At 47.8% G+C, this 25,487-nt stretch overlaps 2 protein-coding genes across 3 annotated transcripts; both read right to left on the bottom strand.

Moving 5' to 3' along the window:
* Positions 1-3,643: 3,643 nt before the first annotated feature.
* On the bottom strand, positions 3,644-10,336 carry SYCE1L (synaptonemal complex central element protein 1 like; the record flags this gene model as incomplete). The annotated part of the gene is made up of 9 exons (XM_079759757.1): positions 10,282-10,336; positions 8,334-8,393; positions 8,100-8,174; positions 7,498-7,545; positions 7,209-7,263; positions 5,340-5,609; positions 4,203-4,490; positions 3,894-3,978; positions 3,644-3,721 (listed from the first exon to the last, which is right to left on the bottom strand). Exons 1-9 carry the CDS (start codon positions 10,301-10,303, stop codon positions 3,644-3,646), a joined length of 981 nt encoding a protein of 326 aa, XP_079615883.1. The 5' UTR covers positions 10,304-10,336.
* Positions 10,337-13,615: 3,279 nt separating this feature from the next.
* MON1B (MON1 homolog B, secretory trafficking associated) lies at positions 13,616-24,501 on the bottom strand. 2 transcript variants are annotated; one of them, XR_013812862.1, is made up of 7 exons: positions 24,362-24,501; positions 23,792-23,949; positions 21,483-21,812; positions 20,112-20,931; positions 19,485-19,632; positions 17,178-17,358; positions 16,935-17,072 (listed from the first exon to the last, which is right to left on the bottom strand). XR_013812862.1 is itself a non-coding variant. In XM_079759928.1 (6 exons), exons 2-6 carry the CDS (start codon positions 23,937-23,939, stop codon positions 16,863-16,865), a joined length of 1,656 nt encoding a protein of 551 aa, XP_079616054.1. In that variant the 5' UTR covers positions 23,940-23,949; positions 24,362-24,501; the 3' UTR covers positions 13,616-16,862. The 2 variants fall into 2 exon arrangements, 1 of the variants encoding a protein (XP_079616054.1); XM_079759928.1 differs by lacking the exon at positions 17,178-17,358 and having other exon boundaries at positions 13,616-17,072.
* Between the last annotated feature and the right edge of the window lie 986 nt (positions 24,502-25,487).

Raw genomic sequence — 25,487 nt, 5'->3', positions numbered from 1 at the left:
AACGCCGGAGTGGGGGCAGTGTGAGGCCTCAGGTGACTAAATCTTGTGCGAAGGCTGAATAAGCAGGTTTATCTTATCAGAGAGAATCAAATTAGAGTGGCCACAGTGGAGAACGTTTAACCTAGATGAGCTTACCCACTTACAAAGTGCCCAGAGTAAAAGGGGTCTCATCAGGCACTCTTCAGGATAAAGGAAAAATTATTTTTCTTCCTCTACAGTTTCAGGGGACTGGGATGAGATCTTCTAGGACACCCCCTCAGTCCAGAACCTGCAGAAACTGGCAGAAGCCGGCAAATGGGGAGAATTCTTATTGAAGCCAGCTCTCCCACACCTTTATCTGTGAGGCCTGGTCGAGAGAGAGAGAGAGAGAGAGAGAGAGAGAGAGAGAGAGAGAGAGAGAGAGAGAGAGAGAGAGAGAGAGAGAGAGAGAGAGAGAGAATTTCATGTTATCCTTTGTAAATTCCAACTCTCGTGAATTTGATTTGGGGTACTCACTGGTTGTTGACTCTTCCTCTCCCGAGACAGCAATTGCCTTCTTTTTAATATATATTTAAAGAATAAGGCCTTTTAATACCACTGTGTTTGCCTGTATATGCATGCATGTATATGTTGTATGTATATGTGCATGCTGCATGCATACACAGCACACACACACATTTCATCTATTATCTCCGCCATAACTACCTTCTCAGCAGTGACTTTAAAAATCTGAATACTGCAGCATTGTTAATTTTATTACCTTGACAGAATTTGTTTTCCCAATAATTGCTCTGCGAGAATTAAATGCTAAATCAGCAAATTTCTAGAGTATTCAGTCAATCTGCTATTATGCAAGATTATGCCTTTTCTGTTAAATGGTTCCCAGAGGCTTACAAAATAGGGTAACTTTGTCCTACATGTGGATTAATTTCCTTTTTCTGGTTTTATTTATATATATTGTGAAATGATTACCATACTAGGTTCATCTAACATGCATCTTCTCATATAGAGACAAAAGAAAGAATAAAGGGGAAAAAATTCTTGTGATAAGAACTCTTGGGATTTACTCCCTTCAACTTTGCTATATTTCACACAGCAGCATTAGTTAGAGTCATCATGTTGTACATGACATCCCTAGCACTTATTTTATTAGCGGACGCTTTTATCTTTTGACTACCTTTCCTATTGATTAAAGTTAAACATGGGTGATGATGTGTGCCTCCCACTCATCACACCAAGAAGAAGATAAGGTCAAACTGTCCCACAACTGGTGATGCTAAATTTGGCCCTAGTTCAGGGTAGCGCTCTCATCTCCCCACTGCAAAGGCATATATTCTTCAGTGTGAATAAATAAACTGTAGGATATAACTTTAAGAACATGTGATTATCCTGCTCCTAAACAGCTATGCAACAGTTTTGGTGGCATGACAGTTATGTACAATGCATTCTGGAAGCCTGTAATTTTGCAGTCTACTCATTTTGAGCCTCTTGCTAATGGCATTAGAAGAAACTTGATGCTAATCTAGTTTTTCAGGGGACAGTCAGTGCTTTTGCTTGAGCTACTTAAGAAATCTGGTTTCACTGAGAATTTCCAAATATCCTGCAAATCCACTCTTTCTAACATTTTCTGAAATGCAAGATTATGGGATCTGTTCATCCACAAATTGAGATACAGGTACAGAGAAGGGATCGGGGTGCAGATCCTTGTGTGTGTGTGCCCTGTGGGCATGCCCGTCCATCTCAGCGTCAGTCCAGTCTGGTAGGGACAATCCCACGCACCAGCTGTCTCCTGTACTGAGCCGCATCCACAGGGAGGCTATGTAGCATATCTAGGGGTTCAGGGGAGGTTTCTGGAGGAGTGGGGCGTTGGTCAGGTGTATAATAAGTTCTGTGCAGTTGGTAAGACCATTTTACAAACTTGGTGATTGAGTTTGGGAGGCATTAAACGATTGCCTGAGGTCACACTCAGCCAGTGAGCCAGGATTTAAATCCTGGGAGAAAAGGGATGACGGCTGTGGACTATCAGGCTATCCTCATTTGTGTGACACAGAGAGGATAGTGAAGAAGACACTGAAGTTTCCTAGAGGCTCGCCTACAGCAGGCGGGCAGGTGCGCAGTGTCAGTGGGGCAGGAGATTGGTATTAAAGCCAAGGTTTTAAGCTTCCTGGGCCTCATCCTCGCACCTTATCCGAAGTAATAATAGCAACAATGGTGAGACCCAACCTTTACTATGGGCTTAACTGTCTACATTTACTGCCACAATCTTCCTCATCTCTAAATCCGGAATAACAAGAATAGTAATGAGAATAATAAACAATAAGTACCATTTATTGAGCATTTATTGCATAACACAAACCTTGGAGTTCCTCATCTGTAGCCTGGGAATAACAACAACAACAACAATAATAATAATAAATGATAAGAACCATTTATTAAACACTTAATGGGTTATAAACCCCTGTTCTAAGTGACTCACACAGCTCAGTTTTCCTCACTAAAGACTGGGCATGATGAATCATCATAAGTGATAGCCAACATTTACTGAGTGTTTGCTGTGTGCCAGGTCCTGTTCCCAGAACTCTATTCAGACTAGATAGACAAGGCCCAACTTGACCGGGTCGGCAGCAAGCCTTCCATAGCATCTCCCTCCCTCTTCACCTCATTGGTTTATCTTCACCTCATTGTGTTCCCCCTCCACGTTGGCCTCCAGATGCTCCCCAAGCACACTAAGCTCAGTGCCCCTCATAGCCTCTGCATGTGCCATCCCCTCTGCCCATGCACATTTCCCCAGATACCCACAGGACCCACTCCACTGGCCCGCTCACCTTCCTACTCAGACATCACTTCCTCAGCGAGACCTTCCCTGACCTTGTCCTTTAAAACCCGGGACCCGCAATAGCACTTATTGCTGCTACAGAAGAGGCATCCAGCAAATGCTTGTTTAATCAGTACGTGCTTACAAAGTGGCAGCGGCCTGGTGCAAGGTGCCTTTTGGAATTGGCTTCCTCCCTCCCTCTCGGCCCCCCCTCAGCTTCCTGAATAGATGACATACTTACAGCCCAGCTAAGTAAGTGAGGGCGGAAGTCCCAAGGAGACCTGAGGAAAAGCACCCCAGATGAGGGCTCTGCAACATACAGGCTCTAAGATAACAACGTGCTGGGAGAAGGGTGGAAAGCTAGAACCTAACGTGTGTGGGGGGAGCCCAGGTAGGGCGCAGGTCTCAGAGGCCCAAGAGGTCAGTCAGCAGGAGTCTGTGGGAAATGCAGGGACTCTAGGATTTTACGCTGACACACAGGAATCCGACACGACCTGATGTGGGTTTTTAACACGTTTCCTCTTGGTCGTGTTGGCAAAACCGACTGTTCAGGAATACCAGAGGCAGCGGTGGAGATGGGGCGGACTTGACATCCCCTTATTCACTGAGCTGCTCAGGAACCTTCACAGGGTTGAGCTGGTGAGAGCGCCCGCCAGGCCTGGGGGCGGAGTCCGACCGAGGCCCCGCCCACGGCGCGTGGAGCCCCGCCCCCGTGTCGGCCCCGCCCCTCTCCACCGCCCCGGGACTCCTGGAGCACAGACTCAGGCCCGGGAGGTGAAGGACCGGCTAAAATCGTTGCCTTTATTTCTCGGCGGGCCTTGAAACTGGGGATCGGTGGGTCCCACTGGTCTAGGGGGACCACAGGGCCAGCTCCACCGGCGGTTCCAGGTCCTCCTCGCGGCGGGCGCACAGGGACTCCGGGTCGGGCTGCCGGAGCGGAGAGTCAGGCTGTCAAGCCCGTGACTGCCTTTGCCGCGTCACCGTCAGCACCCCGGGGTGCCCTGCTCCCCACAGACCCTCCCTCTGAAGGGCTCTGGGCACATCCCCGCCCGCTTTGCCTCCCTCTTTGCCCGCCTCGCCTCCATCCCCGGCTCCCGACCTCTCCTTCGTGGGCCCAGTCGTCCTCGGGGCTCTGGGCCTGGGTGGGGACTTGCCCCCCGGGTTTCTCCAGCTCCACCTTCAGCCTGCGGAGAAGGGGCGGAGGAGAGAGAGGAGGAGGGAGAAGAGAGCTAGAGCGGAGGGGTCAGGAGGAAACCGGAGACCCGGTGACCTGAAGAGGCCCGGAGCGCAGGGGCAGGAGCCGAGCCCAGAGCCGGTCCTTCCAGGAGGGGCGGTGCTGGGGGAGGCATTGGCCCCTTCCCTTCCTCCCGGCCCCTTCCCCTGCCCCGGGCCTCCTTTCTCCTCTTACGCTTCGTTCACTGCCAGGGCGCCCTCGACCGCAGGCGAGGAGCGCAGCCTCTGCTCCACCCGCTCCAGCTTGGCTCTCGCTACGTTCTCTGCAGGGGGTGAAGGGTGTGCATCACGGCGGGGCCGGAGCTCCCACGCGCCGCCGCCCCGTCCCTGTCCCCCAGCCCACGCGGGAGTCCCACCTTCAGTGAGCAGCTGCTCCTGGCTGCTCTGCAGCGCGCGGATCTCCCAGGCCAGTCGCCGCTCCAGCACCTGCTGGAGAGAAGGCGCCTGTCTTTGGTCTGTAGTCCTGGCCCCCCCGCTCCTTCGCGCCTCTCAGTAAGTCCTTACTTGAGTTAGGTCATTCATTCAACTATTTATTTATTTATTTATTTTTAATATATTTTATTGGTTTTTTTACAGAGAGGAAGGGAAGAGAGATAGTTAGAAACATCGATCAGCTGCTTCCTGCACGCCCCCTACTGGGGATGTGCCCGCAACCAACGTACATGCCCTGGACCGGAATGGAACCTGGGACCTTTCAATTCGCAGGCTGACGGCTCTATCCACTGAGCCAAACCGGTTTCGGCCATTCAACTACTTATTAACTCCAAGTGCAGTTGCTGCTGCGGCTGGGTGCTGGTGGAGACACTTTCCTCGCCAATCACTCCCGATGTCCCTGTGTACCTCTTAGACCTTAGGTCCTGCCACCCTTCTCGTCCCTCCTGCCCATCCTCGTTTGCTCTTCCCCAAATGTGCAAGGTAGAGTCCAGCCTCAGGGCCTTTATATTGGCCTTTCCTTCTGCCGGGAGCATTTGCACCCATGCCTGCCTGCTTCCTCCCTTACTTCCTTTGTGCCTGCATCCGGATGTCACTTGCTGAGGCCTTCCCCAACTGACAGGACATGCTCTGTCTTACTTATTTTCTTATTGAGAGTATGGGTGTGCCTCCCCTGGCCTCAAACCATCCAGGGACCAGCACGCACTTGGCCCTTGGGCTCCCACTGTCCCCTCCTGCCTGGAATGCTGCGAGGTGCGTGCAGGGACATTAGTTGAATGAAGGAACAATCTGACCATGGCTTTTTCAGGGTTCCCATTTGCCACTGCAAGGTAAGCACACTCTAGGTGAGCAAGAGGGGAACAGGGTCAGCAATGGTTACTGTGACAGTCTTGGCAACGTGTGGCAGTGGGGGGTGGTGAGCGGTGGCCAGATTAAAGGTAAAGCTGAAGGATTGGGTGGATGGGTGAAAAGAAGAACAGGGTCGAGGATTTTGCCATGAAGTTGGGCTGGCGCAGATGGACCTGAGCAGCCAGCGGAGACACGGGAGAGGAGAGGCTTTGGTTGGAGGCAATGATGATGGCTCACCTGGAATTCCCAGAGGTCCTTGTGCTGGCCCATCAGATCCTCCAGCTGTTCTTCCATGTGTGACCTAGGGGCCAACACCCAGGAATGAGAGGACACCTGCCAGGACTGACACACAGCCCGGCTCATTCTGAGGGGCCTCAGGCACGGGCCTTTACCTCTCGGCCTGGCGCGCCGTCTGCTAGGATCCCCTTTCCGGGCTGTGTCCTCCCAGCCTCGGTTCCACCAGCTCCTCTCCCAACAAATTCTCCCCACGCCCACTCCCCACCCAGTGCCACGCCGGGCCCCAGTGGTTACCCCAGCTCCCTCTGTTTACAACTCTCTTCAATCTGGGAGTTACGGATGGAAATTTGATCCATGAACTCCTGCAACATGTGCTTCCAAGGAAGGGAAAGACCACCTCAATCATATTCTCTGAATGATTCCCCCACTCCCTCCTGCAGGAGGGGGAGTTCGGGTTCGTTCGTAACCGTCATCATTCCCCTTTCTTCTGTTGGTTGAATGTGAAAATTTATGGGCCTCTGTCGAGACTATCATCCTGTCCATCCTGTCCCCCATCAAACCATGAATTTGGGCCTGAGCAGTAGGTAGATCTGAGCAGTGAGCAGAGACATTGAAACCAAAGAGGAGGGGCTTTGGTTGGAAGAACACTTTGTGAGGGGAGAAGTAGTTTAGTTTCGTAGATTCTAAAGTCCTGCCTTAAAGCCTGCATCTGCTATTCTACTGTGATCCTTTTACTGTGTAAGAGGTCTCTGGGTCTTAGTTCACTCATCTGTAAAATGGTGGTAATGATGGGAGGGTGACATTAGCTTTTAACTCCTTTACTTGTCTTTGTGGGGATTATGTTGATAAATGAACATAAACTGTTTATCAGACTCTGTGTATGTGTGTGTGTGTGTCGGGGGGAGGTAGTTAAGCATTCACACACTATCTATCATCAGGTTTTCCTGCACAATTAAAATCATGGTGCACCAGGGTGTGACTGCTCTGGTCACAGAACAGTTAAGTAAAGGTCCAAAAGATGGAGAGATGGATGGATGAATGGTTGGCTGGACAGTTTATTGGATGGGTGAATGGCTGGCTGAAGAGATGATGGCTGGCTGGAGAACTGACCAGTGGAGGGAGATGGCTGGGTAGAGAAATAAAAGGATTACTAGAAGGATAGAGGATGTCTGGGTGGATGGTTGGGTGAAGAAATGAACAGCTAGATGAACAGATAATTGGTAAGATGGAAATAAGATGAATGAATGATGGAAGATGATTATCTAGAAGACTGGAGAGATTCTGTCTGACCGGATGAAGGAACAGATCTATTGATGGGTGAATGGGTTAATGGGTGAATGGATGAATGGGAGGCCTAAATGAGCAGATAGATAAACAAATGAATGGATAGCAGAAGGTCTGGATAACCAATAGGGGAAAGCTTAGAATAACACCCGTGGATGAAATTTATAAAGAAAGTAGCAAGGAATGATTAAATGAGTGAGTTCATCTCAACACCACTACCTAATATCAGAGATGAGCATAGAAGCCTTTTGTCTAGCTAGTGTATATTATAAAAGGAGGAAATGAGGAGCGTGTGCCGAAGATTTATTTTCCCTAGCTCTTGCTCCCCGCTCCTTCAAGCTGGGGAATAAGGTGGGCAGAGCTGGGCAGGACCTCTTACCTCTGCGCCTGGCTTTCCTTCCTTTGGCAGTGCAGCTGGAGGATCCTCAGCGCTTCTGTGGAGAGGAACCAGGAGGGCCATGTGAGAGCTCTTGGGGAGCCAGGCGTGGGTGGAGTAATGGGCACTGAAGGGCACGAAGAGGACTTGAGTGTTGACTTCAAGTCAGGCGGCAGCCAAGGGAGAGGTCTGAGCAGAGAGGGAAGCAGCCTGACTCAGGTTTCAGTGGGATTCCTCTGGTTTTTGTGAGGTAATGGGGTAGAATAATGAAGACAGAACAGCTGGTAAATACCTTGCTTTTTTCTCAAGACCTCCTCTAGGTGTACTTTCTCTCCATTCACTGGAAAACACAGTAACACTATGAGCGTCCAAGGAAGGGGCTATATCCCGTGCACCCCGCTGCAACGTCATGCAAAGGGCATGCCCAAGGTCATACGGGAGGTCTGGTGCAGGCCCAGGAGAGGGGAGGTATGTCCTTGCCACCCTGCACCCATCTCCCACTGGGGACCATCCAGATCCAGCTTCTCCCTGTAAACCCCAAAGGAATAATGACTCTGCAGGATGCACAATGTTTATACCGGGGAAAGAGATGACTAGAAATAAATAAATGCACCAAGTCAGATGAAAATAAAGGCCATGAAGAAGCAGATCAAGCAGGAGAGTGAGAGTGACAGGGAGAGAAGAGGACATCCCATTTCACAGGGGACCATCAAGGTAGACCTGTTGAGTGAAGTCTGAGCTAAGAGCTAACTGGAGAGAGCAAGAAGCAATGGAGATGACACAGCATAAGGGCATTGCAGACAGAGGGCACAGCCCGTGCAAAGACCCTGAGGTGAGCCCAGGAACACCAGCAGTGTCATGGGATCGCTGGGTCCCTCTTTTGGTCTCACTTACAAGAGTCCAATTCCCTGTGCAGCGTCTCCCAGAGAGCTTGGGTTTCTCCCAATTCCTCATTGGATTTCTTCTTTGCTGAGCCAAAACACAGAAGACACTGTGAATGCAGCCTGACTAATCTCTCTCAGATCATGATACTGCACGCTATCTTCGAGCAACCTGGAGGGGCCTGAATGTTATAGATGGGGAAGGGGCGTCATTCCAAGTCCAGGGCCAGCCTCAGACCCAGTTTACCGTGCTGAAGCTCATTGATCCGGTTAATCAGGTCTTCTATCTGTGGCTCCAGGCTTCCCTCTGCAGAAGGAAAGGAAGATTAAATCAGAGAAGACAGACACCTGGCTGTCCAAGGCAGATGGAGGGTGGGTGGGAGATGGCATTGCGTCTCCGCCGCTATCATCAACACACATCTATTGAGTGCCTGTTGTATGCTGGGCTCTGTAAGAGGCCCTTTGCAGGGCTTCCGTTCTGGGTGGGAGAGATGGACATGGAGCAAAGATACATATCAATGTCGGTGGCAGTAACTGCTGTGAAGGGGAATAAAGCGAAGCAAGGGGTTGGAGAGTGAAAGTGAAGAAGGTGCTTCTCCAGATGTTGGAAAGGCCCCAAATGAAGAACGGGAAGGGAGCCCTGCAGTTTTGTGGAGGTGTGGGGTGTGGAGGGAGGAACCCTGCCCGGCAGATGGACAAGTGCAGAGAGAGTGAGGCAGATGCCAAAGCAATGGCTAAGGCGCTGTGTGGCAGGCGTGAATCTAGCAAGCAAGTGGGGAGTAGCGAGAGGCAAGGTCGGGGGCGGGGAATGGGGGTGCAGATCACCGAGGGTGTCCAAGGACACGGTGGAGGCTTCTGGTTGTAATTCTGAGCATGGTGGGAGCCAGTGAAGACCACCTGCCTGCCCCACCCTGTTAAAAGCCTGGCAGGGCAGTTGTCACTTCTGTCCTTCCAGGCCCTGGTATTGGTCCCATTAGAGAAAATGGAAAAGTGCTGCTTTAATTTTGTGGGTGGCAGCTTTCAAGTTCTCCACTGACAGGGAGGTCACTGCCTCTTTAGGGTAGCCATCTCTACCTTCTGACGGCCCCATTATCAGTGTTTTGTATGGAGAAGCCTTCTTCCTCATCCCTCTTTTGGCTTCAAGATCAGCAGCACAGAGCTGGGGCGAAAAAGCTTCCCAGCCTTTGCTGGGTCTCCAGCCCCAACACTCTGGAGTTAATAAACTCAAGCCCTGGATTTTCGGAGGCCACCAACTCCAGCTCCTGTGACTTCTAGCACAGTGGGTGCTTCCAAGGTGCTAATTATGGCGGACAAAGCTCCAGTCCTGCAATTTCTCTCATGTTAGCCTGGGCAGGAGCCTCTGTGCACTTCTGCGGGAGCCACAGGGTCTGGGGAAGGGGAGGTTCCCTTTTATTAGGAACAGATCAATGCACTGTAGAATTTAACCTGAGGGTGGGCTGCGGAGGGGTGTGTTCAACCTCCAATCCAGCTAGAACTTGGCCCAGCCTTGGTGTAGAGGGCTCCCAGGCCCCCTTCAACAAGCAAAGCTATTTATATTGCCATTTGTATATAAAAAGGGCAGACAAAGAACACACACCCATGAATGTATTTTTTTTAATCTCTAGAAAAATACCCAAGAATTTAAAAATAGTCACTGTTGGCCTGTGGGTCAGGGAAACGGATGGCTGGTGTGTGTGTGTGTGTGTGTGTGTGTGTGTGTGTGTGTGTGTGTGAACATAGGGTTTTCCATCCCCTTATACTTCTTGAATTTTGAAGCTGTGCTTTTGGTTCAAAGAATAAATTGTGTTAGAGGGAGAGAGTGCCGAGACCGGTTTGGCTCAGTGGATAGAACGTCGGCCTGCGGACTCAAGGGTCCCGGGTTCGATTCCGGTCAAGGGCATGTACCTTGGTTGCGGGCACATCCCCAGTGGGGGGTGTGCAAGAGGCAGCTGATCGATGTTTCTCTATCATCGATGTTTCTAACTCTCTGTCTCTCTCTCTTCCTCTCTGTGAAAAATCAATAAAATATATTAAAAAAAATAAATAAAATATAATCATTCCTTAAAAAAAAAAAAAATAGAGGGAGAGAGTGCCATAGGATAATTCTCCAAGGCTGTGAGTTGAAAGAGCTGGGTTTGAGCCACATGCCTGACTCAAAACCCCAGGGGAGCCTCAGGTACAAGGAGACACACCACCTTTCTGCAGCTTTTTCACCATTGCCAGCAAGTCCTCAGTCTTCAAAGATTTGGTCTGCCCTGCAGAGATGAAAACCAGAATTACAGGATCCAGTGAGAGTGAGGGGATTGAGGAAAGGTCCAAACCTATCTGGGAAGGGAGGAAGGGTTCTACAGACACCCCTGGGCTGGGACCCAGGACAGGCTGAGGGCGAGGCTTCCAGCAAGAGCAGGGCCTCTGTAAGACCCGGCCCCTTGTCCCTGAGGTTCCTGGTGTGTGCTGGATGAATCAGAGACCCTTATGGTCAGCTTCTCCCTGAGGTCAAAGGACACCACAGATCCCTTAATACAACACAGGCATGAGAGAAGGTGAAGCACTTTTGAGGCTGCTTTTCAGAATCAGTAGGAAGTTCTAACCAATGCGATAGGGCAGAGAGATTTCATATGAATTCTGTAAAATCATTATAGGCCACAATTTGCAAATATTAAAGAATTTATACGTCTAGGAAATAGTTATTAACGACTGCTAACAATAAAAAAAGACAACAGGGTATTATGAGCTTTTTGATGGAGGAACATAACACCACCTAAAGGATTCTTGCCAACTGAAAAAAAAAAAAAGAAATATTACTAAGGTTTCCATATCTAAATGCCAATTCAAAGGAAGCGCAAGGGGGCAGTGAAACATGTTAAATTGTATCATGGGGATGTGATCAGCATTATAAGACTCTGGCATACTCCACAAGACAATCTTGTTTCTTCAATAAGTAAATTGCAAAGAAGAAAAAGGGAGGGGGGGGGAAAACTATGATTAAAAGACTTGAGACATATATCAATCAATTGTAATGAATATCTAATTTGGATCTTAATTCAAACACACTTTTACCATATATACTTCTATACATTTTTAAAAATATGTATTTTTTAATGGTTTCAGAGAGGAAAGGAGAGGGAGAGAGAGAGATAGAAACATCAATGATAAGAGAGAATCATTGATTGGCTGCATCCTGCAAGCCCCACACTGGGGACCGAGCCCCACAACCCAAGCACATGCCCGTGACCTCCTGGTTCTTAGGTCGACACTCAACTACTGAGCTATGCCAGCTGGGCCTTCTATACATTTTTAACATGAGCCTACTTTACTTTTAGAATTACAATAACAATAAAATATCAAAAAATATATATTGACATCTTAAACTTTTGAAATCAATGATAAAAAGTCAAATCCCAATGACTCACCCCTCTCCAAGGAAAATTGGGCAGAGAATATAAAAGGCAGCGCACAAATCACACATGATAGCTAAAAAGTAGTATATAGAAAAGTCTCTTCCCCTCAGACCCTAATTCCTCAATTTCCCTCCTCAGAAGTGTTACAAGCTTAGAGATAATTCATATGCAAGCATATTTCCACTCTTTCTATATAAGTGGTATCCTATCATAAATATGTTCCACAACTTGTATTTTTCATTTGACAATGTATACTGGTGATGTTTTTAGTATTTTTTAGTGGTTGCAGAGTAAATATACCATAATTTTAGAGAGAAGTCCCTTACTAGTGGATATTTAGGTTTGCTTTCCTTCTTTTGCTGTTACAGACAATGCTATACTAAGGATCTTTTATTAGTTTTCTTGGGCTGCCAAAACAAAGTACCATAAACTGGGGCTGCCTTTTGTGTGTTTATGTTTTCACCTTGAATTCTGTGTCCAAAATTCCCTCTTCTTGTAAGGACACCAGACATTGGGTCAGGGCCCACCCTAATCCAGTATAACCTCATAGTAACTAGTCATATCTACAAAGACCAAGTGATGTCACACTTTGAGGTTCCAATCTTCATGAAATTTTGGTGAGGACACAACTGAACCCAGTACACTATCCTAGTACATTCTTCTTTGTGCACACACGGGAGTGTATTACTGGATAAATTCCGAGAAAGCTACCTGCTGGGTCAAAGGGCATGTCTATTTTTAAATTTGACTGGTATTACGGAATTGCCCTCCATCTGTTTTTGGCAGGCCCGCTAAAGACTCCTTCCCCATACTCTTACCAGCCAAGTATGTTTTCAACCTCTTTCATTTTTTCCAGTCTGATAGACAAAAACAGCAGTTCATCTCAAACTTTCTGGTGGTAAATATCCAAAACTTACTCAACTCCTCTGGATCAGAAATTCCACTTCTAGGACTCTATCTTAAGGAAAAAATTAAGGATGATGGGCAAGATGTTCATTGTTTCATTGTCTGTAATCTTAAAAGATGGAAGCAACCTAAAGATGCCTTGGTTGATTATAGCACATTTGTAGGATGAAATTCTTTGCAGCCATTAAAAATCATGTAAAACAGGGGCTCATAACCTGAGTTTATTAAATTCTGTTAAAATATTTGGTGGTGTATTCACTCTCTTTACATATTTTTGTCTTGCCTGAAGCCTCTTAAAATTATATGCATTAATTTAATTTTGCATTTGAATTTTTAAATTACTTATTAAACAAATGTAGAAGAACATAGAGTAAAAAATATGTCTCCCCGCACCATTAGCCCCTTCCCCAAGTCAATCCCCTTCCCAGAAGTAATTACTGCCAACAGTTTGAAGACATGCAGATCTTCTAGTAAAATGTATTTTATGTATTGCTTTAATTTTTCCTTTCTTATCCAAGTAACATTCTAAAAACATTCAAACACTACACAAACATGTGAAGTTAAAAATGGAACTTTCCCTTCTCTCCTTGGCTCCAAATCTGAGTGCCTTTCTCTGGTATTAATAGGCTGGTATGTATTCTCTTGAGACTTTAACCAGTTTTAAATACTCTTACTATTTGGAAATTAAACAAAAAATTAAAGCTACTTTAATAATGAGGATAAGTATTTTTTTAAATAGTTCATTATGAAAACTTCCAAATGCACGTAAAAGTAGGGAGAATACCGTGATGAACTCTGATTTACTCATCGCCCAAACCTGACAATTCTTAATGTTTGCTTCAGCTATGTTTTTCCAAGCAAGCCCCAGGCTTCGTAACATTTCATCCCCACAAGTAGTTTCACTACTTGAAGACATTTTCTTAGATGACTCCAATCCTATAATTATACCAATATTAACAATTATCACTAATCATTGGTTCATTAATATCATCTAGTCCCAGAACAAATGTGATTTCCCCGACTGTCCCCATGCATTTATAGCTGGCTTTTGCAACCATTTTTGTGAAAGCTCCATCTATGTTTTTCCTCTCCCCTGCACTTCTAAATCTAGTCATGGGGTAAGATCATGGGTGATCAGTAAATCTTTTAAATAATCCAACTAACAACTTGATAAAAGTTTTTTTTTTAATCCATGTTATAAAACAGCTTATAATGCATGAGCTCCTTTTAAACATTTTATTTTGAAATAATTTCAGACGTACATAAAAGTTGTAGAAATAGACCACAGTGCTCCTACTTGCCCTTGTATCAGGTTTCCCATTTGTGAGCGTTTCTGTACCATAAATTGCAGGCACCATGGCCCATTATTCCTTAATGTTCCAGTGTATATTTCCTCTAAACAAAGGGAGTCTACCAGATAACCACAGTAGAACCATCCAAACCAAGATGCCAATATTAATCAATATTAATATGATTCTCGGATGCAATTGAAATTTCCCTTGCTCTCACATTTTCAAAAATTATATACTACTTAGTTTCCTAAAAGAAAAACAAAAAATCACAAAAATGCCTCCACTTTTGCACAGCCCCTAAGATCCAAGTCCCTTACTAAGAGTCATCAGTGAGGCCTTTTGCCTTCAAATCACTTTTCTGTGCAACCTACATAGGGCTATGGCTGACATTGCTTTCTACTTTATTTTGAAAATCCAAACTTTTTCCTCATAAAAATATCTCTTTTTAGAGTTCATTCTGTGTCAATAGATCATGGTCTTATCCTTTTAAATTTTAATTATTTTAAATTAAATTGCAATCTAACCATTTTTTCCCCTGCTGCTCAAAAAATTTTAAAGGTCCACCACACATAGGCATTCCACAATATGCATGAATATACCTTTTAGCCATTTCCATGATTGCTCCTTTTTTTTTTTTTTTTTTGCTTCTATCAACATCCTAACGACTTTTCTGGCCCAGATATCTCTGTACTCTCCTGATTACTAAGCATGGTGACCGAATATAAGGAGTAGCATTTTAGACGCTAAAAATGTTCTGCCAAACTGCCTCTAAGTGTTTACTGGTCAGCTCTCCAAGTGAGACAAAAGATGGCCTTTCCCCCAGAGTAATCAATATTAGATATTATCTCTTCTCCTATAAAGCCAACTTATTATGGCTAGAAATGGTAACATCATCTGTTCTTAAATTTCCTCCTTGCTGAAGTGAATTAACTTCAATTGTGACAAATTTGAAAGGTAATACTAAAAGCTTTGTAGCACAACAGCAGCTGCAGTAAGTGCTCAATAAATGAGATCTATTTGCATCTGTCTCATTTCTGTCTGTCCTTTGTTGAAAGCTGGCATTCAATGTGTGGCCCTAATCTGAGAGAGAGCTCTCCATGTTAGTTATGTTATTATTCATACAGTAAACAAACAAAATTATTGAGCACCTACTATATGCTAAGCAGGCATTGTTTGAGCCTTGGGGAAAGAGCAATAAATGGTTCTCATGGAGCTGACATCCTAGGACAATAAACAAGTTATTGTTGATGTCTGCATAGACAGGTCTGGACAAAGTGCAACCATGTTTATTAACATAGCGGTTTAAAGACTGCAGAAAGGGGGTTATGGGCGAAAGGAGGGCAGAAAGGTGACAACTGTTGAAACAGTGATGGGTACACGGGCATTCATCATGCTCTTTTCTGTACTGTGGTACATTTTGGAAAATTCCTGTATTTTAAAGAATGCTAGCGGCATAGTGGTGGATCAGTCTTGGGAGGTTTTCTTTTGTCTAGAGGGCAATTCCCACTAGTCTGTAGGCAGTTTTTTCCCCTCTCACCACTAGTCTGTAGGCAATGTTTTCTCCTCACTAAGGTGTATCATTATCAAAATGCCCTGGAGAAAAGCTGTCTGTGGGAGTGGCCATTCTCAATTAGGATTTGAGTCCAAACAAAGTGTGAACCTGCTGGGTGTCAGACACGGGGAATTACTGTGAATTTTCTCAGATGTGGCAGCAGCAGAGTGGTTTTTGTGAGAATGTCTACCTCCATTCGCTGCTTGAAGAGATGCATACTGACGTATTATTTACCTTAAAATACTAAGCAATATGCCCAATAAGGCTGACAAGTTAATCTAGGTGAAAATATGCATGTTATCTATCTCCACATTGCTGAACAGTATTTTATAGAAGGCCTATTTTTTTTTTTTTTTTTTTAGTGCCGCTATCAATATCTCTTTATTGGAATGGGACAGAGGCTTCCCCTCTGCCCTGGCCGGGAGCGGCTAGCTTACCAGCATATCCCTCGCCCTCCTCAGCCTCCTCCAGCGGCTCCAACTTGGCCGCCATTTTCCAAAACAGGAGTTAGGCGCATGCGCCTTCGACAATTGATTGGGGGCAGCAGGGAGCTCGAGGGCAGGAAGGCTCTGCAGCGCGCATGCTAGCAGTGCGCAGTCTGCTCACTGGACCAGGATGAGAGCAATGGAGTTTCCGGAGCCTCTGACTCAGTGACACGCGGCTGTAATTCCAGGTTAGAGAAAACAAGGATAGAACTAGGGTCTCAGTGGATTGGGGACCGAGTGTTGTGAGTACATATACAAATTGGGAAGAGGTCTCGCCCCCTCCTGGTTGCTCCGTGTAGTGCAGGTTGTAAGAAAGACTGGGGCAAATGTACATGTGTTGTGGGGTGGTACACAAGAGTTTGAGTCCCTTTTCATTCACAAAAGCTCACTTAGCCGGGGACAGGTCAGTTATCTCTACTTCACGAATGAGCAGAACGAGCGTTAGAAGCTAAGTGCACCTCCTATGTAAAAATTCTGGATCTCAGCTACTGTGTGAAGTTAGGGGCTTTGCCCTGGGTTACACAGACAAACAGAATGCGGGGACCATCTTTCTCATTAACATTAGCAGCAGCCAACATTGATGGGGTCACTTTTGACAGGGTAAAGATGAAGTACATGAAGGGCGAAGGAATGTCCTTGTGGGGATTGGTTTAGACCTTTTCTTTTGTTTTTCTTTAAAGTATCTTTAGGTCAGTTTTGGCACAGGCTGGCCCCATGGGTCACCCAAAGAGACCTTGGCCAACCCTGGACACTCAGGGCTAAGAGCCCACTGAAGAGGCCGTCTCCAGATGCAGGACAGAGGGTATGGTGCCTAGGTATCGGAGGAGAAAGTCCCTGACAGAGGCTGGAACATCATCGAAGTGAGGCAGAGGGAAGGGAAGAGCCCAAGGATTTCTCCATAGGTGCAGATGCATGAGGGGCTGAGGAGGCAGCCCACTCACCTATGCGCAGTCATGCTGCCACCCGTCTCTCATTCGTGGGCAAGCTCTCAGATCTTGGCCTATTACCCAGGGAGAGAGAGACCAGCCACAGACACCACCATCAACCACCCCACCCGTTCCAGCTCCCCCTTTCCAGGGTGGAGACAGAAGAGCCAAAAGCAGTTGTTCCCAGCACTGCCCAATCTGGGAGTTCTGCCTCTCAGGATCCAGTGAACAAGCCATTATGGGAAGCTTGGTCCGTAGAGGCAGATGAGGCTGCTGGAGGTGTAGAGTACTTGGGTGGATAACGAATGAAAAGTCGATCTTCCTCTTTCTTCACCCAGCGTAGGAGTTTGGTCACTACCAAGATGGCACCTGCCTTGGTCACCAAGGGGCTGAGGCAGGTATAGAGCTCAAATTTGGAGGTCACCTGTGGGTTTGAGAGGAGACAGGGTCAGTTGGGCTGGAACTGGTCATCCGTAACCCTGTCCATCCAACCCTAGCCCCATGCCTATCTCCTGTTTGGAAGACGCACCTGGCAGCAGCTCCCACCTGATGCTGTCTGGTCACTGGGCTAAAGCAGGTAAGCTGATATTATTGTGTCATGGGTGAGCCAGGGGTTCTCAGTTGAACCAAGGGTGGGCCAGGTTCATTTGAGCCAAAGGATCATTTAGAGCTAGTGGCTTCAACTGGGTGATGCTGACTGTGATGCTGACCTATAGAATGGGTATAACAACAACAGTGCTTTTTAATGAGCAATTGTTGTATACAAGGTCCTGTTCTGAGCTCTACACACCTATGTCTTCATCATCTGTACCCTGAGTATAAGAGGATTAATTCCACTTAATCCTCACACCAATCTGAGAGACGTACTGTGATCAGGTCACCAGTTCTTTCCACACCACTTCTCACTGCTCTCCCCTCACTTCCTCTGTTCCAGCCACTCTAGCCTCTTTTTGCTCTTCCTCAACCATAAACCAGGCTCAGTCCCACCTCGCAGCATTTTCACAGTCCTTTCCCTCTGCCAGCTGTACTCTTCCTCCAGATACTCAGATGGCCCACTACCTCCCTGCCCCGCTTACATGCCATCTCCTTGGTGAGTAATCCCCTCATCACCCAATTTAAAACCCTGGGCCTACCATATCTTGGTTTTGAATTACCATTCTTCACTAAAAGGTACAAGGGCTACTTGGACAAATGGACTGACACAGAGGAAGTACAAGATGAGCTTGGAACATCTTGTGCCAAAAAGTAAGAAGTGTTCCAGCAGCGATGGAGACATGTCAAATGACACAAGGGCCAGTGTACCAACATCATGGCTCCCACTGGCTATGAGAGACAATCTGAGCAATGAAATAAATATCAGACAAGAAAAATAAATGATAGAGAAGGTTTTTAGCCCGCTGAATTAAAGAAAAATCCATGAGAACATACTAATATAAAATTAAAAATTCAACAAACAAATACAGGAGGAAAAGGTCTCTAAGACAATAGAATATCAAACAATAACTATAGAAGGAATGATAAGGTTAGAAAAACGACAGTCTAGTAAACACCAGAGTAATAACTATTGCAGGCAAGAATCATTAATGGATATTAAAATTAGTGGGTGAAAATATGATGAAAAACAGAACATTAACATAATCACCTCATGCTATTTACTAATTACAAAGGGGAAAAATACTAACTTTATAATGGATAAATCTGACACACACCACCTTAACTAAGTGATCAAGGCTAATATCATCAACAACAGGACAAACTGACATTGTGGGCCTCCTGCTATGATGCAGAGAAGGACACATCACTTCTATATTCTTTCAAAAAAGGCATGACCTCAATTTAGTCATGATAAATACCAGGAAAACCCGAGTTGAGGGACATTCTACAAACTAACTGGCTGGTACCTTTAAAAGTGCCAAGATTATGATAGACAAAAAAAGACTGAGGAACTGTTCCAGAATAAATGACACTAGGAAGACACAATAAATAAATCCAAGATGTGATCCTGGACTGGATTCTGGACCAGTAAAATAACATTAGTGGGACAAGTGGTGAAATCTGAATGAAGTCTGTGGATGTCATTATACTGGTGTTAATTCCCTGATTTTGATAAGTTACTGTGGTTATGTTACTATCTGGAGAAACTAGGTGATGGAACTATTTATAGTAATTTTTTCTACTATTTTGCAACTTCTTCTAAGTCTAAAATTACTTGAAAATAAAGTTTAAAAAAATTAAAAATATAAAAGTCCCTGGCCTAGAACAATGCCTGATACACAATAGGTACCCAATAAATTATTTAATAAATGTGCACTGAATGGCAGAGCCCGGGGGGAAGGTGCCATTTCCAATGGGGTCACCTTGACCAAGCTCCCAGAAGAGATGACATTTAATACACCCATAGAAAGTGAGGACAGAAGCCCTGGAAAGACTCCAGGGAAGGATATCCCAGGTAGGAGGCAAAGCATGGAACCAAGCCTTTGGTATTCAAGGAGTTCTGAACTGGTGCCGGAAGACACATGGGCAGGACTAATGGGAAAATGGGAAATCAGCAGACGGAGTGATGGTTATTAATGGGGCCTCTTGAAAGTTGAAGACATTGTACTGGTTGCTAATGGGGGAGCAGCAAACAGAATGATGGGGCTAATGAGGTTTGGAGACACTGTGATTGACCCTTATGGGTTTCAAAACACATGTGTAATGGCAGGGATAGTGTTGAAAGCAAAGGTATACAAAGCCCAGGCTATGTATGGATGGAGTTTGTTATGGCTGGGGGGATACAATGGAGGCAGAAAGAACTGAAGCAGAGAACCCCCGAAGAGCCCTCTCCCCAACTCACCCAGGCCAGCAGCGTCTCCTTCTCAGCCACGTGGTAAATGAGGCGCAGAGGCCGGGAGGTACTATGGAGGCGAGCATGCAGGCGGTGGTACAGGTCCGATAGGCGCTGCTGTTCCTCCTCTCTGCTGTACGGGGCCTCTAGCTCAGGGCTGCAGTGAGGGAGGGAGGCCGGCGACAGGGTCAGTCCAGGGCTTTCTTGGCTGGCCATCTCCCCTCAGTCTAAGGAGTTCAATTAAGTTAGGGAGCTAAGCCTTCCCCATTTGACTTTACGAATTTCTATGGTCAGAGGCCCAGCTTTCCCCTCAAACTATGGGATTCCTTGAGTACTGGGGCCCTAGTTTCCATGAGAATAAGGGATTCCTTGAGATTGGTAGTTGAGCCTCCCTTATCAGTTAGACACCCATTTTATTCCATCATGCTAGAGCAGCGGTCGCCAACCTTGGCGACTGCTGCTCCAAAGGTTTCCTTAAACCAGCGGTCGCCAGCCTTTAGGACCTCATGGACCACCAGTGGTCCACTGTTCTAGAGCATGGCTGGCTTTCTTTCCTGAAACATGTCTATGGGATGCTGAACCTTCCAATTAGATAAGCCTTCCCAGCTGGCAGATTGCCCAAGGGTCAGGACCCACCTGGTAAACTGAGGCAGCTGGCGGTGCTGGTCGGGGATGTCCAGTGGTTTATAGAGGAAGTGCCGAAGGCCAGGTGCTCCCACAGCCTGCACACTGTAGGATGGGGCAGTGGCTGATGGGGCATTAGAGAAACTGGCAGCCTCCCCAAGGTTACGCATGGCACCAAGCGTGTGCATGCCGTCTTCCACCAGGCGCCGGCAGGTGGCCATGTCATGGAAGGCCTCAGGGTCAGTGCCAAGCAGCAGCAGGCAGACAGGCATGGCGTCCAGGCGGGCCACATAGGCATAGAAGAAACCATCTGGGTTGAAGCGGGGCAGGCACACAGGTGCCCACGCTTCTCCTGCTGCAAAGGCAGGTGCACTGACCCAGTTGAGCAGCAACTGCAGGTCAGCTGGATCCAGCCGGCACTCAGCCAACACATTCCGCTCCTGGGCTGCTGTCACCAGTTGACCACCTACCGCCAGCACGGACAGTGCCAGGCCAGGTGCTGTGCAACGTCGGAGCAGTGTACCCAGTGCTTCCCGCAGAGGGCGAGTGAGGGGCACACAGCGCACGGCACCCAGGAGCAGGGCACCTGGGTCCCGCTCCACACTGTCCAGAAGCCGGTCTAGGGTGCGCTCGGAGCCAGCTAGCAGGCGGCGGAGGTCGTAGTTCTGCTTACGGGCGAAGATGCGGGCCACACTTGCACGTGTCAGTGTACTCACGATCTGTGCGTGCACAGCTAGAAGCTCCTCCCGCAGCTGGGCTGCTGACTGAGGAGTCCTTGACACAGCCACCAGCAGCAGTGGGCCCTGCTGCAGGAACACCAGCTTGTGGTCCTCTAGGGGAGGGAAGGGATGGGCAGGGGGTAGCGATGAGTCGGTGGTGACTGAGAGGATCAGGTGAGGCTCTTCCCTCCTTTCCCTGAACACACACCTCTGGCCCAAGCTTGCGCGGTCACTCTGTGGACACTCGGACTAGGGTTAGGACAATCTGGGGGAGACTGAACATTTGTAGAGACATGATGGGATGGTCAAAGAATCAGGTTAGACATATAACATGAAGTGGGGGAAGATGAAGCAAGGGCTGACACAGCCAGAAAGATACCCAACTCAGCCACACAGCCACGCTGTCAGGTAAACAAGGAAGTATCCAGCCAGTCACTTACATCCCAGGAGTTAATCACTCAGAACCCAGAAGGCCAAACTGACAGATGGACGCAACACCAAACCCCCACCCCTTCAGATGACTGGAAAGCCATCCACACACACTGACCCACACCTGGCTGGCTGGACAGTGCCCCAGGAAGTCAGACAGACCTACAGCTACCCAGACAGCCATACTCATATTCACAGTCACTGCCCCAGTTCCACCTCCTGCCCCTTTGCTCACCAGCATAGATGGCGCGGATGGTATCTCCTGCACTCTGCACGAAAGACACGAGAGCTGTCATCACACCCATGGTAGTCGACAGTGCCTCCACACTACCATACCTCGAGTAGATGGGCTTGCCTGCCTCACTCAGTACAAACACGTGCTTTCGCTTGCTGCGCCAGTCCTCGTCACTTGGATCTCCGCCCTGGCCCGTGGAGCCACTCTCAGAGTCACCCATGGCATTATTCTCAGAGGCTGCAGGATCCCAGAGCCCACGGGTACATGAAGGGGACTCTGACTGGGGCAGTGGTGACAGCAGGCTGGCTGGCTGGTCCTTGGTCTCGGATCCTGAAAGGGAGCCCCTGGTGGGTCATCTGCCTGTGGACTCCCACTCACCCCATGTGCCCAAGGACCCACCAAATACCTACCAGCCTCCTCCCCCAATGACCCCCTATACTGACACAGAACTCCAGGTATCTCCTCTGCCCCTCAATTACATCCACATGATGCCCTTAAAACCCCAATAATCCAATCTCTCATTGTCATAATTGAGCCCTCTTATGTCCTAAAGACAAATTATTCCCCTTTCAATAACTGTCATTTCTAAATCTTCAAAGCACCCCATTTCCTGAATAACTTACATCTTCAATGATCCCCCATTAATAACCTCTGACCCCTCATTCTCCTGATATCTACTCAACCCTCAATAGATGTAATGACCACCATTACATTATTAATATTTGGGTTTTTCACTGCTCCTTGTCCCCACTACCTTAATCCCTTAGTTATTCTCACTGATATCCATGATCCCTAATGACCCTATTGACTCTCTTGAGCACCATTTATATTCTTGATGATGACCACTAATTCTCCCAATGACTGCAAGAACATCCACTAACACCCAGATCCTTAATCCCCTCTATTTACTCCCACTGCTATTCATTACCATTTCAATGACCCCACATTAACATCACTAATACCTGGGTCTTCAATTACCTTCACTGACTGCTCTGACCCACAATCTATTCTACTCCATGTCCATTCCATCCCTACCATGACCACTATTAATGTCCACTAACATCCAAGACTTCCAGTGACCTCTGTTGACTCTCCTAACCCTCTTTTATTCCCTTCTCCCCAATGATCACTATTAATCTCCACTAACACCTAGGACTTCAATGACCTCCACTGACTCTCTTGATCTCCCTTTATTCTCAGTGATATCCACTCCCCTCCCTACAATAACCACCATAATATGCACTAACACACAGGACTTTTATAAATATGACCTCCACTGCCTTTCCCCATGATTATTATTAACAATCACCAATGAATCCCACCACTTCAATGCCCCCTACTGACTCCCCTGACATACCTCCTACATAATCTAGTCAATGTTCATTGATTTGCCCCAAAGACAACCATTAGTACCCATTGGCAACTATGTCTCAACAATTTTCTCATGAAATCCCAATGACCTCATATTCCTTCATTCTCTCATTGACATTCTATGACTCCACTTGCCCCCAATTACCAACGACCTCCTCCCAATATCTGCCATTACTGGCAAATTCCCAAATTCTCAAAGACACCCCCCTCCCCCGACTCCACCATTTAATCTTAGAGATGTCCACTGGTCCTTCCCAGTGACCTCTTTAACATGCACTAATTCCAAAGTGATCAATGAGCAATGCCCCCAATGACTTCCATCAACTCTCCACAGAATACCTTTCCACATCCACCTGCGTCTTCAAAGACTCTCCTACTGGTCCTCTAACTCCCCAAATAATCTCATTGATGTCCACTGCCTCCCCACCAATTATCGCCATTAGTACCCACTAACATCTGGTTCCTTAAAAGAGTACCTCCAACAACTCACCATGGTCTCCTCAATGATGTAAATACTGAGTGCCCACGGGTTTCCACTGACCCGCTCTTCTCCACCTCAACGACTTAAATAACACCCTAGTCCCCAATGACACCGATTTCTAAATAGTCCACCTTGGACCCTCTTAACTTTCATTTGGTCAGGCATTGGCCTAACCATCTTAAATCCCCAATGCCCCTCTTTGACCCCAACCACTGGTAATCCCTTTTTGATACCTCAACGCATTCCAATAAGTCCCCAGTGAACATTCACTGATGCTCACTGACTGATTTTCATTCCTCAAAGATTTAAACTACAATGTGAGTCAACGATGACCTCTTACTGACCACCTGCAACCCTGTTAAGACCCAAAAAGACTCGTTACTGGTCCCTCATTGACCTCCCTCAACAATGACACCCCTGTACATTCTTTCGAATTTATAGTGAGGAAGAGACATACCTGTTTCCTCCAGGCTCCGGTCTTCGGAATCTGTGGGGTCCTCCTGAACCCCTCCACCGTCTCCAGCCTCCTCACTGAGGAGCCGCGTGTCCTCCAAGTCCTCTGCGTCCCCGGGGGCTGGGGCAGCCGTGTCTCCTCCGGCCTCCATCTGCACATCCCTGGACGGCAGGGGAAGTGAGGGTGACGGGCAGCAAAATAAACTTCCTAAACGCCTTGACTGAGCTTAGCCCTCTTGGACACACTCCTAGTGCTCGTTTACCCTCGGTTTCCAACAGGATGAGGCATTTAAAAACGTGACCAAATACTTGCATCCTCCGACACTGGCCGAAAAGGAAGGATCTGCCGAACCTCAGGAATTAAAGATACCTAAACATCTGTTTTAACCCGGTATCTCAACTGGCCGGGCACCATCCCTTCCCGTGGCCTCGGAAGCATCACACTTCCGGGTGCGACTGAGGTCTTGTCACACTTCCGGGTGCGACGACGCTCGGAAGGAGCTCGGTGCCGCAGACCTTCACTCGCAGCCCGCTGGCCCGACCCCTCTCCCGCTGCCCACTGGTCTTCGCTCACCGTTGAGAAGGAGCGCACCACTCCCGGGGCTACGTCGGATCTGGCTGGGAACCCAGCGAGCCCCCTGTGCACTGCTTTGCACCAAACTGGCTCCACGGCTACCGGAGGCGAGCCGGGCGCACTTCTGGTACCGAAGGCTGTTGGCGTGAGGGGGGCGCGGCTCACGGTCAGCCAATCCGGAGTCCGGGGGCGCACGGCCCTCCGTATGGCCCAATCAACAGAAGCCGGCTTCCCTCCGCCCGTATCCGCCTCTTCTCTCTACCAATACTGTGCGTTGGATTGCGATTGCACCCGCCCATTCCTTGACTGACAGTCCCCTGGACCCTATCGAGAGCTCGAGCCAATTCCCCTTCTCGCTCGAGGACGTTCCCAGCCTAAATAACCATAGGTACCGTACCCGACCGATAGGATGTTTGACGGACAGCCGCCGCTTCCAATTGGAGTGCCGTGCGTAACCTGGTCAGCCTATGGAACTCGGTGCTAAAGCAGAAGGCGGACCTCTCAGAAATAGGAAGTATTCGCAGGTCTCAGAATTGTGCCAGGCAAAGGGCTCGTAGCCTCTGGAAAAAGGGAAGCACGAGCCGTGGACAGAGTCACGGCGCGGAGGAATGAGCTTGCTAAGGTAATGTGCAGGCTGATCAGGGCTCGCCCAGACGGGCAAAATACCGAGCTGACCTCCTTTTAAAAAAAAATAACAACAACAAAAAACACCACGGCCCTGTGGGCGGAGCTATAGAGACTGGAAGTCCAAGTCTGACGGAATAGCATGTGGGCGTGGCCTTGAGAGCCTTCTGAGTTCCGCGGGATGAAGAAAATGCCCATCGGCCGCTGCGCGCGCCACTACGGCTAGGCGGGGCTGGGCGCGCCCCCTGGGAGGCGGCCTGGAGAGAGGCGCGCCTGCAGCTGGTCTAGCCCCGGGTGGTATTAGAGAGCTCCTAGGGTCCTATTTTAGCGTGAGGACGAGCGTGGTGGGGACGCGCCTGCTCTGGACTCTCCTTAACTGAGAAGGTCTCTGCCTGCGACTCCGGTTTCTGACTCTTTTTTGTCTCTGGGTCTGAGTGTTTCCCTGCGCCTGCGTCTCTGTCTCACTTCCGGTGTCTATGTTTCTGTCTCTCTGTGTGCCATT

The sequence above is a fragment of the Cnephaeus nilssonii genome (genome assembly GCF_951640355.1).
Source record: "Cnephaeus nilssonii genome assembly, chromosome: 20".
Classification (NCBI taxonomy): domain Eukaryota; kingdom Metazoa; phylum Chordata; class Mammalia; order Chiroptera; family Vespertilionidae; genus Cnephaeus; species Cnephaeus nilssonii.
The sequence above is the reverse complement of the archived record's forward strand: the minus strand, read 5'-3'. Positions and strand labels throughout refer to the sequence as shown.

Coding starts and splice junctions, on each gene's coding strand:
- MON1B (XM_079759928.1), bottom strand. CDS start 23,939: ATGGAGGCCGGAGGAGACACGGCTGCCCCAGCCCCCGGGGACGCAGAG. Junction 20,932..21,482: donor CATCCGCGCCATCTATGCTG/GTGAGCAAAGGG, acceptor TCCCTCCCCTAG/AGGACCACAAGCTGGTGTTC. Junction 17,073..19,484: donor AGGAGACGCTGCTGGCCTGG/GTGAGTTGGGGA, acceptor TCAAACCCACAG/GTGACCTCCAAATTTGAGCT.